General features: G+C 46.5%; 1 protein-coding gene and 1 pseudogene across 2 annotated transcripts in view; both read left to right on the top strand.

Moving 5' to 3' along the window:
- Positions 1-5,191, top strand: part of Mtmr12 (myotubularin related protein 12) — a 66,380-nt gene extending 61,189 nt beyond the window's left edge. For both annotated transcript variants that reach the window (XM_052159384.1, XM_052159385.1), the window contains exons 14-16: positions 371-538; positions 1,415-1,576; positions 4,049-5,191. In XM_052159384.1, coding sequence (XP_052015344.1) covers positions 371-538; positions 1,415-1,576; positions 4,049-4,618 — 900 coding nt within the window. In that variant the 3' untranslated portion in view covers positions 4,619-5,191. The remainder of the gene's footprint in view (positions 1-370; positions 539-1,414; positions 1,577-4,048) is intronic.
- Positions 5,192-13,444: 8,253 nt separating this feature from the next.
- LOC127667114 (ATP synthase subunit O, mitochondrial-like) lies at positions 13,445-14,068 on the top strand (annotated as a pseudogene).
- The last annotated feature ends 807 nt before the right edge of the window (positions 14,069-14,875 follow it).

Below are 14,875 nucleotides of genomic sequence, written 5' to 3'. Positions count from 1 at the left end.
AGTTTGAGGCCAGCCTGGTCTATAGTGCTGGTTCCAGGACAGCCAGGGCTACACAGAGAAACCCTGTCTTCTTGAAAGAACAAAAAAACAAAACAAAACCTCAACAACATCAAAAAAGGAATTCGTTTGGAGTTGAGAATTAGTGTTCTCCATGAGCACAGCTGATTGCAGCCTCTCGTGCGCTAGTGCAGACCCATCGTGCAGTTTTATGTACTCCTCTTTGACACAGAGGTACTTGAGATGCTGATGCTAACTTGTCTGTTTGCCAGAGAGGCGGGGTTCGGAAGCTCCTGACGGCCGTGTCCTTAGCCCAGGACAGGTCCTGCTGGACCTAGGCTTGCTGAGCAGTGTGCGTCTTGCTTCCACACAGGTCCCTGTGTTCCTGCTCTTCTTGGACTGTGTCTGGCAGCTGGTGCACCAGTATCCCCCAGCGTTTGAGTTCACAGAGACATACCTGACTGTTCTGTCAGATAGCCTGTATATACCTATTTTTAGCACCTTCTTCTTCAATTCACCTCATCAAAAAGATACTAACATGGTAAGAGCCCCTCTTAAAGACCCTGTGCCAAAGAAGCTGCATCTCACAGACTCCATGCATAACCGTGACTCTAAAAGTGACATGTATTCAAGGTATCCCAGCTATTCCTGCCTAGGAAAGTATTTAATCCTTGTAACACACTCTGGTTATATATTGTTATCCCAGATGAAGCACAATAAGTATCCAGCCCAAGAATATATATTGCAAGTATTAGGATAAAAGTCAATTTTGGAGTTTGGGGTTTAAACCAAATTAAACCTACCACCTTTTAAAGGTAGACCAGATGTCCTCTCTTCATTCCCTTCCTTAATGCCTAGAGTTACTCTGGGACAAGAATGGATGCCTGGGGAACAAGATAGCTGGGCTTAGGCTTTGCACCTGATAGGCCTTTGGTCCCTGCTCAGCCTGTGCTCCAGGTATCTGTTCATCTTTGTTCCTCTAGCCCTCTCCTACTTTGTGACTGATTTTGAGTTGGTAGACTGCCGAGTCCCAGAAGGAAGCAGGAACAGTGGAAGCTGGCATCTTAGACAGCTCTGGGTTCACTGACACACTTGCAGCCTGTCAGCTCCATACCCTCAGGCAATTCACTTGTGTTTTCTTAGCCTCAGTTTCCTCAGTTGTCAAATATGGGAAGTAGGGGTTAACTCACAAGGTTATCATGAAAGAACCCAACCTTAGAGCTGACACAGACCCCTGGAAATAAGGGCCTTCCACCATCCTCCCTGCCAGGCGCATCTGCCTTGAGAAACACAGTGCCTACGCAGGCATTCGCTCTCAGGCCCGGCAGAGCACTCTTCCTGAAGCCCGTTTCTGAGAATGCGTGCTTGCTTTCCAGCCATCCCTGGAAGCTGTGCTGACCTATGCTTGTTTTGGCAGGGTAGGGAAAGCCTGGATGCACAATGCAAGCCTTTGAGTCTGCTCACCGTGTGGGATTGGTCAGTACAGTTTGAACCCAAAGCACAGACGTTGCTCAGAAACCCTCTGTATGTGGAAAAGCCAAAGCTGGACAGAGGCCAGCGGAAAGGATCCCGTTTCAAAGTAAGATGTGCTGTCTTAACCCCACCCCATCCGCACCAGCTCCTTCATTCCATGCGTGAGGACAAAGGCTACTGTACGCTTCTCTCTGCTGGTGTGTCACCTTTTCTAGGGCGTGCATGTGGGCTCTCTGGTGCTCGGGTTAGGGCCTCAGTAGTGGGACTCTGTACTTTAGCAAATCCACCTTTGCTTTGATGAGACCTGTCACCAGGACTGCTGTGGCCATAGTTGTGCTGCATGGAATCGTACCTTCTACCCTGTCTCAGTGTGTGACTGCTAGATAAAGGAGCATTGCTTAGGAAGGTTTACCACGCATTTACCAGTTCATATCGTTCATAGCAAGACTTTTTCTTTGTTTTTAATAAGAACTTTACTATTTTATTTTATATGTACACGTGTTTTATCTAACATATGTCTGTGTACCACATGTGTGTCTGGTGCCCACACAGCCCAGGAAAAAAGGCATCAGATCCCCTAGAATTAGGCAGTTGTTAACCTCCATGTGGGTGCTGGGAATCAAGCCTGAATCTTCTGGAAGATCAGACCGTGCTTTTAACCTCTAAGCCACATCTCTAGCCCCAAGACTTTTCTTAATAAACCTATAAACTGAGGGTGGAAAACATCGTTTCCAAGTCTGTCCTGTCCCCAGCTCTACCTCCCCTACTACAGTGGGATAGCTGTGTCTCACCCTCCCAGCTTTGGCCCATGGACTCGAGTTTGCCAGCCTGTCCCTAAACCACAAAAACAAGTCCTTCTTTCCTTGTAGATAAATTCATTCCTGTTTTACTTACTATCATGCCCCAGTGTTCTCTAACTGATGCGCAGTTTAAACAGCATCCCCTGGTCTGCATCCTGTCGCCTGGCCTGGAATCTCTCAGAGCCCGTAGTGATGGCAGATATCTGTCCACCTGTGCATCTCACTCTCTTTCCACCACTGTCCTGCCTGATTCTCAGGGCCTCTAGGAGCTTCACCAGTTCAAACAGTGTCACCTGCTGGGCACTAGACCTGCCATGTCACCCTCTGAACTGTCCTCAGGCCCAGCGTGGATGCCAGCCTTTTCTGCTGGTAGAGCAAGATTGCTTGGTGCATCTCAGCCAAAGATGGGCTTTCCTGTGGTGTGCTGTGCCCCCTGGTGGCAGCCTGCTTGTCCTCTGGAGAGCTGGGCTAGAGTCACAGAGCTGACTGGTACCTGTGGGGCAAGGAGCCACTGGAATAGCTAAGCACCCTTTCCTGATGTCCTCACTGTCTTTCTTATAGACAGTGGCAGGTGATGTCGGCTCTAGGAGAGGTTGGGAGGGAAGGTGCAAGCCAGAGGGCAGGAGGATTGCAGGCTGTGTACATGAGGCAGGGTGGGGGTGAGCAACATTGCAGGGGCTGACGGGGAAACTCATGTGTAATCCCTAAGCTCCTGGTGGTCTCTGGTCTCAGCCTCCCAAGCATGGAGTTACAGGCATCAGCTGCTGCTCACAGCTCTCTTCCGTTAAGCGAATACCTTAAGAGCAGAAGAACTGGCATAAAATAGCTTCTACCTTTGCGCCTTTTCCTTTGGGCATCGATGAATCCCCACAACCGCTGACCTATCTCCATGACCTTCTCACAGTGTGCCAAGAATGTAGTACCTAGCTTTGTTCCTGAGAAAGTTAGCAAGCAGGAACAAAACTTAAATGCTCTCATGTTTCCTGCTCTGAGCGTCCTGTCAAACAAGACTGTCTGGCCAAGCGAGCCCTTGCTCTTCCCCAGCATCTGCCCCTGTTGCCTGTCGCCCTTGTTCAAGAGAGACATTATGACTTCAGCTGGAACTCCACTGAATGCCTGATAAGCTAAAAGGTTACTTTGTCCCTGGATAATATCTTCAGGTGGCCAGTACTGATGCCTTCAAAGTGTGCAGAAGATTCTGTAGTTAAGAGCTCTCAAAAAAAAAAAACAAAAAACAAAAAGCAGTGCCCGGAGTGTGGCACACGCCTGTACTGCCAGTGATTGGAAGGCGGAAACAGAAGGATCCCAGTGCTCCTGACCAGACTGGCTCCACAGGAGACCAAGGGTTCCAGGCTGGCCACAGCTATGTAGCAGAACTGTGTTTCAAAAAGCCCCAAGACTGCCCTAAATCATTAACTTGTGTGAAACCGGTTCCTGCAAAGTTCTTTGTGTCCACTGGCTCCCTTCTCAGAAGGACAGCCTGTCCCAGCATGTCTTTGTGTGCAGCCCCACATACGTATGTCGGCTTTCTCTCAGTCAGTGATGGTGTATCACACACAGATCACTCACTGCTGCCATGGCAGGACACCCCCCACACACACACACACACACACGTGCCACAGCATTTTAATGGGTACACATGAAGTGGCAGCTCTGTGTCTCTTGACACTGCTCAGAGCAGGATAGTGATGCTCATTATTTAGTATCATCATTATTTTAATGAAAATAACTATAATCTTGCCTACTAACCAGATACTCTTTTGTGTTTTCTTTCAAAGCATCAACGACAACTTTCTTTGCCTCTTACCCAGTCTAAGTCATCTCCCAAAAGAGGATTTTTCAGGGAAGAAACAGATCATTTAATCAAAAACCTTCTAGGCAAGAGAATCAGTAAACTTATTAACTCTTCGGATGACCTCCAGGACAACTCTCGAGAGTTCTATGACAACTGGCACAGTAAGCCCATAGACTACCATGGCCTGTTGTTGCCTCACATTGAGGGGCCAGAAATCAAGGTGTGGGCTCAGCGCTATTTACGTTGGATTCCAGAAGCCCAAATTCTGGGTGGTGGCAGAGTTGCCACTATGGGTAAACTCTTGGACATGATGGAGGAAGTGCAGCGCTTACAGGAGAAACTGGAGGCCGGGCCCCCCAGGCAGGAGGCTGTCCACACACAGGCACCCGGCCTGCTCAGGAACTCGGCCCGCCTGTCTTCCTTGTTCCCCTTTGCACTGCTCCAGCGACATTCAGCCAAGCCTGTCTTACCCACCAGTGGCTGGAAAGCTTTAGGAGGTGAAGATGACCTGGCCAAACGAGAAGATGAGTTTGTGGACCTAGGGGACGTGTGACCCTGTCTCCGTAGGGACTGTGAAAGAGGCGCACTGTACTGTGGGACCATTGTTCCCTGGACTGGTGTCACGTTGTTAGCCCAGTGCTGTGAAGGAGAGAGCAGAGGCTTTCGGAAAGAGAGCTGGTTCTCTTTTTCTTCCATGTTCTAGAAGACAACACAATGGAAGCCATGCCTCTAGTATGCTTAGGAGGGGGTTCCTGCTTGACCTGTCATAGGATTGGGGTCATTTCCTGACATCTGTATTATATGTACACAAAATGGCTCGTGGCCAGGCTGCTGTGAGAACCTGTTTTTTCTGTGCCAAGATAACTATGTAGCCATTTCAGACGAGCAAGGACAGCTCTGTGGCATCTGGAAGTGGAGAGACTGAGGTATTAAGAGATGTAAACCATAGTGCGCGCGCGCACACACACACACACATACACCTTGGAAAGTTGGGCGGTTCTGCTGGAGTCCTCATCCTGGACAGGGTGGGGCAGCCGCCTCCCTCCCTTTTCCTTTGCTGTCATTCCCACCTTCCCTTTTCCTGTCCCATGCCAGGCTGTGAGTCCACCTCGGTGCACATTGTCCCAGGATTAAATGGGGCAGCCCTCTCTCTTCCAAAGGGGACTCATTCCCTGGAGCCCTCAATTTGGACCAAACCTTTGGCCCTCTGCTCGAATACCAAGGCTCCCGGCCCCTGGCCGTGCCTCCCTGCAGCCCCGCAGCCGGCCCTCTCCTCTCACAGATGCTGGGGCATGCAGGAATTTGAATGTGGCTTTCACAGGAAAGCAGTCATGTCACAAGCAATTATCACAGGATGCCTCAGTGATTTAAAAAGCCATAGAAGAAACTCAGCTCTGCCTAGTCACCTTGGATCTGCTGTTTTAAAGATATATATTTTTTTAGTGTTTGAAAGCATACTTTGTAAGGTTCAGTCCTATCATTCTCAACAGAGCCCTGTCCAGTCTCCACAGAGAGTGGGCGAGGGGCCAGTTGAGACTGCCTCAAGTGCTTGCCTTGTGTTATGTTTGCTGGTCAGGTTAAGGATATCTCTGTTGCTCATGGGCAATAAGGCATATAAACTTCACAGTCTTTTCTGATTGCACTGAATCATCTTTCATACATAATGATCATTTTTCTTGGTCTCCCTCCAGAGTAACGCACAATCCGGGTTGGCGTGTTGACCCAGAATGTTGAGGTGACGTCAGGATTTGTGTTTCTGGGGCCAAATGCACTCAGTCTCGGTTGCCTTAAGAGTCTTTGAGGCCAGGTCCATGCTAGGTCTGCGCTAGGAACATAGCACACGCCAGTCCCTTAGAAACTTAGTCCATGCCAGTCCCTTAGGAACCTAGCCCACGCCAGTCCCTTAGGAAATTAGCACACAACAGTCCCTTAGGAACTTAGCCCACATCAGTCCCTTAGGAACCTAGCCCACGCCAGTCCCTTAGGAACTTAGCACACATCAGTCCCTTAGGAACCTAGCCCACATCAGTCCCTTAGGAACTTAGCACACATCAGTCCCTTAGGAACCTAGCCCACGCCAGTCCCTTAGCCCTGCACTCGTGTCCCTCGGGCACTCTGAGCTAGCACTCCAAGTCCTCACGGAGAGAACTATTTTTGTTACCATATTATAACGTGAATATTTATATGGTAGCCTCTACAGTCTTAGTGATTTACTTTCCAAAAAATGCCTCTTCTGATGTTTTATACTTCACAAAGTATGGTTTAAGGGCGCAAGGTCATGACCCTTGTCATAGCAGTTGAATGTGCATTGAAATATTTTTCTATGTTTTTTTTAAATCACAATAGAAAAAGTAAGTAACCTGTTGCAACCGGCATGGTTCCGACAACTTACGTATTTATATTTGAAGCCAGATTTCTATAACTTGTATTTGTGTACAGAACTTCCCATGGGTTTATATATTGTGTATTTTTATTCAAGTTTGAGATGTGGATTATGCTTAACATTAAAAGATAAAATAAGACCATTTGTTTAAAACACTGTTCAAGTTTGGAAGTGTCTGTTAATAATTTACTGTATATAGTACTTGGATTTGTTTATACCTCCATGTTTTTACACTGAAGACAAACTAGCTTTAATTAAATTTTAAAAATTTAAGGGAATAAGCTGTTAGACTGAGTCAGTTTAAATGTGCAGTTTATTTTCTGGGTGTTAATGAAAGTTGATATATGTCTCACTGCATTGTAGCTGACCGCAGAGATTGAAGCACAGCTTTCAAGCGGCACCATGATTGATGTGCATGGTCCGACGTTTGGTTTATCCTTCTCTGTCATTCAGGACCTGCAGCAGACAGAGCCCTGGGAAGCTCAAGGCTGTGCTTTCCTGGGGCCCCCATACTTCCATCTTTTTCTCTCTGCGTATATGTATGTGTATGTAAGTGTATGAACACTCATGTGTTGTCGGCTGGTGATAGGCAACCAGCATCCAAATAAATACTTAAAATTCCAAATGATAATAGAATGTTTTGATGAGATGGCTCAGCAGGCAGAGGAGCTTGCCACCAGGCTCATGGCCCTAGTTCAAGCCCCAGGATCCAGTGGGAAGAACTGGCTGACCCCTGTAAGTTGTCTTGTGACCTCCACACATACCCTCTTGTCTGTGGTCCCCATACAAATAAATATTGTGATTTCTAGTGATCTGAAGAAAGGGTAAATGGGGTTAGGAGCCCTCCAGGGTGAGTGACAGAAAGGGCTTTTGTGTCCTTGAAATGAGTAGTGCAGCAACTTTGCTCTGTGGGGAGGTCTATGATGTCTCAATTTTATTTCTTGCTGGAAGGGATCTGAATTCATAAAGCTAAGAAACAGGCTTTGTTTTTCCTTCCAGATATGAAAGGTGAGCTTGTCCTGAGCAAATGACCTAGGAGAAGAGAGTTTCTTGTCGTTTATTTTGTTTAACACTGAGTTGGAACATGTTGCTTGTTTTGTTCTGAATTCTGTCTCTGACCTATCCCATCTGCAGATCCGGCTTCCTGTGCCTTTGCTGGGCCACACCTAGAACTCCCTTCCCAGTCTGGCTCACCTCCTCCTGTGCCCAGAGAGCCAGCCTTGCTTGAGACTCTCCTGTAATCTAATAGGCTCTTAGGCTTTGCCTAATAGGCTTTAATCTAATAGGCTTTCCCACTCAGGCTCATTTTGTAAAGACGGACTGACTTCTATATTATATGCATGAGTGTTTGCCTGCATGTGCATTATATATGTGTACCATATGTGTGCCTATTACCTGCAGAAGTCAAAAAGAGGCGATCAGATCCCTCTGAAGCAAGCCACAGGCTGTTGTGAAACCACCATGTGGGTGCCTGGAGCTAAACCCAGATCCTCTGAGAGCAGCGAGTGTCCTTAACCACTGAGCCATCTCTCCAGCGTCTCTCCCTCAGCCTCCTCCCCAGACTTCTCCCTTAGATATTTGTGTTATATTCTTTACTGGTTCAGGCCCTGGAGAGTCACAGCTTTCCTATTCCTCAGTCTCTCAGTCTTGTGCAATCTGTGGTCTCAGTTTTTTCCCTTTCTTGGTTTTGGCCAAGGGTGTGAAGAACATTAAATGAAGGGATAAAATGTCCAGAAAGGAAAATGGGAGATGGTTCCTCTTGAGAACTAGCCCTGTGCTTCATGTCTCCTGTCCTTTTGTGGGGCAAACTATACAAATAACCTGACTAAAACCCATTTTCTGAGCTGCTCCTCTGGTCCGTAGTCAAAGGTGCTGTTCAGGGCTTGGGTTACACCATCACTGTGACTCATATTTATAACGCCATCCTTGGAGCAGGACAGATGGGAGCCAAGCATCTAGAATCACGTGCACCTACACAAAACATCAGGGCTTGTGTGTGCCGCCATTTTCAGAGAGGTTTAACTGGGATGGGGGGACCCGCCCTGAGTGTGGGCAGCAGTTGTGGCCCAAGCTAGTGGAGCCTAGGCCAAATATAAAGAGAAAGCCATCGAAGCACTAGCCACCCCGCTTTCTGACAATTCACACCTGCCTGGCCACCTGATGTTCTTGCTGCCATGATGGACTGCCTTCAAACTGTGAGCTAAGAAAAAACGGTCCTTCCCCCTCCGGGGAAGGGGAGGAGAGGCATTTTGTAATAGCATCAAAGACACTAATGAATGGGTCTGTCAAGAATCTCTCAACACCCCTTGCTAAAGTCCATACAGCACCCTGAAAAATTCTAGGATAGGGAAAGGAGAAGGGGCCTGTTTGGCTGGATTCCCATTGCCAGAGTTGTATCCTAGTGTTTAAGGGTGAGATTGAAACCCTGACTGGTCTGGATAATGCTGTCAGTGTTTTGCATCTCATCTACATGTCATTTAAATATTCAAGAGGAAAGTATCTTGTTCAGTTGGCGGTGTAATGCTTTAACACCAGGCATCGGTAGCCTACTTGTGGTTTAGATCATGGTCTTCAGCAATTAAAGGGTATGAAGTGTATGGTGGAAATTATGAGCCTTTTGGCCACTTATAAAAAAACTTTATAGTCTTATTAAACAAAAAGCTGTTGCCTTTGAATCCTAAATGAAGGTATATTCAAAAAACCCCTTTCTCACTGCCGGGAGGTGGTGGCACACAACTTTGATCCCATCCCACGTTTTAGGAGGCAGAGGAAGGCAGATCTCTTGAGAGTGTGAGGCCAGCCTGGTCTATAGAGTTCCAGGATAGCCAAGGCTACACAGAGAAACCCTATTTTGAAAAACCAACAAAACAAAAAAAAAACCATCCCCTCCCCACAAGAAACCCACCCTTTCACTGCAGCTTGGGCCTGGTGAGTGCAGTGCTCGCTGACCGCCAGCGCAACAGGCACCGTGCATGTGTTTCCTGGGTAGTTTATGCCTGAGGAGCCTGATAGGTACTCTTGTTTCAACCAGAGGGATGAAAGCCTGTGCCCAAACTGATCTAGTTTGTAGGCGAATCTGCTCAGATTTCCAGGAATTCAGGGCTGGATAAGAAAGAACTCAGTACCAACAAGCGCTTGCTGACAGGAGCCTGATATAGCTGTCTCCTGAGAGGCTCTGCCAGTGCCTGGCAAATATGGGGGGGGGGGGGGATGCTCTCAGCCAACCACAAGGTCCCCAATGGAAGACCTAGAGAAAGGACTGAAGGAGCTGAAGGGTCTTGCAGCCCCATAGGAGGAACAACAATATGAGCCACCCAGTACCCCCAGAGCTCCCAGGGACTAAACCACCAACCAAAGAGCACACATGGAGGGACTCATGGCTCCAGCTGCATATGTAGCAGAGGATGGCCTTGTTGGACATCAAAGGGAGGAGAGGCCCTTGGTCCTCAGAAGGCTAGATGCCCCAGTATAGGGGAATGTCAGGACAGGGAAGCAGGAGTGGGTGGGTTGGTGAGTTGGGGGGAGGAGGGATGGGTTAGGATGTTTTCGTAGGGGAAACCAGGAAAGGGTATAACACTTGAAATGTAAATAAATAAATTATTATTAATAATAATAATAAAAGAGGAGGAGAACTCAATAATGTGAAGTAGCAATGACTTATGCAGAGCTTATGCCTTTAATTCCAGCCCTTGGGAGGCAGAGGCAGGCAGATCTCTGAGCTCTAGGCCAGCATGGTTACACAGAGTTCCAAGATAGCCAGGGCTACACAGAGAAACCCTGACTGGGGGTGGGGGTGGGGGGAGTGGGCGGGTGGTTCGTTGTATTTAAAATTACATCAAACAACAGAACAAAGAGGCTTGCGATGTAACTCAGTGGTAGAATACCCCAGCTAGCGTGTGCAGGGCTCTGGATTCAGTCTCCAGTAAAGTAACAACGAAGTAGCCATTTGGCTGTCTTGATGATTCGATTCCTAGTGTGGCGATGGTAGTTACTTTGTGATGGTTGGAAAACAAAGCTGGTTTAAAGGAGCCAGCTGGATGTTTGATAAAACAAAGTATCTAGAAGTAGCAAGTAGGCAGCTTATGTGTTTACAGTCCTCTACGTTTCTGTATTATTTGATAGGCATTTCCTTCAGTTGAGACAGGGTCTTACTATGAAGTCATCACAGACCTGGAACTTACTACATAGACCAGGCTGGCCTCAAACTCCCAGAGATCTCCCTGCCTCCGCCTCCCTAGTGCTGGGATTTAAGGCGTGTACCACCATGCCTAGCTATGGGTTTTGTATTTGGGAAGTTTCTAATTTAGGAAGAAGTTTAAATCCTTCTAGAAATAATTGGAGACAAAGGAAGGGAAATATATACAGTAATAGATTGCTCATTTAAGGAAGAAGAGATGCCCCAGCCTTATCAAGTTACCTGGCCCCAGAAGGATAAAATGGAATTCAGAAAAGAGGAAAGTGGTGGACGGGGTGGTCATTTGGAAGCTGAGGAAAGAACTAGAATGTTTATCCCCTCTGCCAGACCTTTTCCTCTGTTCCTTGGTCTCTCTGCTTATCTTCTGCTGTCTAGACTATAGTTCTCAACTTTTCCACCTCTGATCCCCTTTTGTCATATCCCCATATATTTTCAGTGATTCATCTTAATATAGTCACATTTTTTTGGCTTGATTTTTTTTTTGTTTGTGGATATATCCATTAAAACTCTGAATTGCTATTATTGAAAGTAGAAAGCATTTTATTTTATGTGTGTGTCAAGGCTGACATTAAAGATGCTATTTGGTGTCAATCCTCATGGGCAGAGGAGCCTTTCCTTAAAGTGTTCTTCATTTCTCTTGAACGACCAGGTCTCTCATCTGCCCAGTCTCCAACAGAAATTACTTTCAATATAGCAGTCAGATTTCTGGTGCAGAGAGTTCTCAGCTGGCTCTATTTGGGGGCCCAGCTATGTGGAGGATTCTGTTCCCAGTGATGGTTTTGGAACATCTTGAATTTCATAAACAGACTTTGAGAGCTATCTTTTCATATCACCAAGCCATCCTTTCTTTTTAAATTTTTTTTTTTGATTTGGTTTTTTTTCGAGACAGGGTTTCTCTGTATAGCTCTGGCTGTCCTGAAACTCACTCTGTAGACCAGGCTGGTCTCGAACTCAGAAATCCACCTGCCTCTGCCTCCCAGAGTGCTGGGATTACAGGCGTGCGCCACCACCGCCCGGCTTCCTTTTTTAATTTTTAAGAGATATTTATTTATTTTATGTATATGAGTACACTGTCCCTATCTTCAGACATACCAGAAGAGGACATCAGATCCCATTATAGATAGTTGTGAGCCACCGTGTGGATGCTGGGATTTGAACTCTGGAAGAGCAGACAGCGCTCTTAACAGCTGAGACATCTCTCCAGCTCTTTTTAAATTTTTTAATTTTTTTTTTTACGTACATTGGTGTTTTTCCTGCATAAATGTCTGTGTGAGGATGTCAGATCTTGGAGTTACAATTGTGAGCTGCCCTGTGAGCACTGGGAATGGAACCCAGGTCCTCTGGGAGAGCAGCCAGTGCCCCCAACCGCTGAGCCATCTCTCTAGCACCCAGGTTCGTATTTTGTAACAGTTTGTGTATTTCTCCAAGTTGATTCTGGCATTGGCCTCAAGAGAGGCAACAAAGTATAGTTGATAAGGATCTGGGCTCCCTGAAGCCCAAGGCCGGAGCCCAACCCCTGCTTTGTAAAGGATGAAGTTTCCTCTAACCTGGCTCTCAGTTTCCTCCTATGGAAAAGGTCATCGTTTATGGACGCCGCCTCTGGGAAGCTCTAGAGGACTGAAAGTAAGTCCATGCTCTTGATCACTTGATCTCTTGATCACTTGATCTCTTGCTTCCCTCTTGCCCTCTTGGACTCTTTCCTCCCCCCTCCCTTCCCCATTCCCTTCCCCCTTTCCATGGCCCGCCTCTACTTCTCTACTCTCTCCCTCTCTTTGACTTTCTCTGCCTCTACTACTCTCTTAACTCTCTTCCCCGTGCTCTGAATAAACTCTAGTTCATACTAAAAAAAAAAGTAAGTTCATATAAAGCGCCTATTATGAGGTAAATGCTTAATAAATGTAGCTATTAGTATAGAGTACATACATGAAAATTTCCATTCCAGGAACAGTTATCATTTGATGTATCCTGGGCAGGAAATTCCAATGGCATCTATAAAGTACAAGCACTTCAGGTATTGTCAAAAATCTATTCCAGAATGTGGGGATTGAGGCCTAGAGAGATGGTTCTGTGATTAAGAGCATTTCCTGCTCTTCTAGAAGACCAGAGTTCAATTCCCAGTGCTCTCATGGCTGCTCACAACTGTCTGTAACTCCAAGATCTGACACTCTCACACAGACACATGCAGGCAAAACACCAGTGTACATAAAAGTAATTAAGAGCCAGGCAATGGTGGCGCATGCCTTTACGTAATCCCAGCACTCTGGGAGGCAGAGGCAGGAGGATTTCTGAGTTCGAGGCCAGCCTGGTCTACAGAGTGAGTTCCAAGACAGCCAGGGCTATACAGAGAAACCCTGTCTTGAAAAAAAACAAATTAAAAAAAAAAAGAAAGAAAGAAAAGAAAAGAAAAAAATAAAAGTAATTAAGAGCTCACAACCCTCTGTAATTTCATCTCTGGGGGATTCAATGCCTCTGGCTTTTAAAGAAACCTACATTCCTGTGCGCATACCCACATGCAGACACACACAACTGTTCCCTGAGTTAGAAATCCACATAGCATATACAAGTCTCAACCAGGGTTACTTTACCGGAAGTAACTCTGTAGAAGTAGGGTTGATTTGCTACAGAAAGTTTCTGCAGAGCATCTGCCTTTTAAGATGGCTCTGTAAAATAGTTGTTTTTCCCAAGGACTTAAATAAGCAGAAATACAGAAGCAGGGCTTAGCGTTTCTTGTTCTTAACTGGGTTACAAGTAAGGCTTTTTCCCTGACTTGGGTTTGACCTACAGCTGCCCGGGAGGAAAAGATGGCTGCCCCTGCAGGGTCTGAGCTGTCCCGACAGGTTCGGAGCTTTAGTACGTCTGTGGTCAGGCCCTTTGCCAAGCTCGTGAGGCCCCCTGGTCAGGTCTGCAGCATCGAAGGCCACAATGCAACCGCCCTGTGCGCTGCTACATCTAAAGAGAATAGTAATCTGGACCAGGTGGAGGAGGAGTTGCTGCGAGTGGGGCAACTCCTGAGGGACCCCACGGTGTCTCTGGCTGTTGTGAATCCCTATGTCAAACGCTCCATCAAAGTGGAAAAAAAAAGCCTTTGGTGTGACATCACCACAAAGGAAACATTCTCTCCACTGATGGCCAACCTCCTCATGAAGTTACTTGATGAAAACGGTTGCCTAGGCAACACCCAGGGCATCATCTCTGCCTTTTCTGCCATCATGAGTGTCCACCAAGGAGACGTGCCATGCACAGTGACCACAGCATGTCCTCTAGATGAAGCTGTTATCTCTGAGTTAAGGACAGTGCTGACGAGCTTCCTGAATTAAAGCCAAATACTGAAACTGGAGGTCAAGACTGACGCATCTGTCATGGGTGGGATGATTGTCCGAATTGGGGAGAAAAAAAAGAAAAAAGCTAGTGAAAGACCAAAGTAGCAATGGCTTTAAAGTTCAGCTTGGTGAACCGATGAGTTTATTGGGGTTAGTTTGGAGTGTGGGTGAGGAGTTACAGAAATAGGGCCAACTCAAAAGCGGCAGAAGCCAAAGTCCACCCAGCATGACCGACCTGGAGCTCACTGTATTCTTTGCAGGAAGCTCAAGAGGTTTGGGTCTTCAATTTTCTTTAAGGGGCTGGCCACTGGGAGTTGGACAGTGTTCCGATGAATATATGGGCCACACATTGGATTTAGTGGTTTTTGCTTGGTTGTGGCCTGTGGCGGGGAGGGGTGCACAAGGTTGGGAAGAATGGGACGTGAATATGATCAGGGAACATTATACAAAATTCCCAAATAATTAATAAAAATGTTATGTTGGAAAAGGTATTTCCCTCAGAGAGACAGAGAGAGAGAGAGAGGTCTTCCAGGCAGCTCCATAATTCTTATTCTCTAACCTTAGGGATGGAGGGGCTTTGTGGACTTACTCAATTTCAGGAACTTCCTGCCTTATTATTTCCCTAGTCTTAAGAAACAACCACATGTTGACTCACAACCATCTGTTATGGGATCTGAAACCCTCTTCTGGTGTGTCTAAAGATAGCTACAGTGTACTCATAAATAAATTAATACATCTTTTTTTTTTAAAGAAACATTCCTTTACAGTTGGCTCTCAGCCTTCCTAATGCTGTGACCCTTTAATTATATGGCTGTGGTGACCCACAACCATAAAGTTATTTTTGTTGCTATCTCATAAGTGTAACTTTGCCACTGTTGAGAATCATAATGTAACTATTTTTGGAGATAGAGG

The sequence above is a fragment of the Apodemus sylvaticus genome, chromosome 16 (assembly GCF_947179515.1).
Source record: "Apodemus sylvaticus chromosome 16, mApoSyl1.1, whole genome shotgun sequence".
NCBI lineage: Eukaryota > Metazoa > Chordata > Mammalia > Rodentia > Muridae > Apodemus > Apodemus sylvaticus.
Note: the sequence above shows the minus strand (reverse complement) of the source record. Positions and strands in the feature narration are given on the sequence as shown.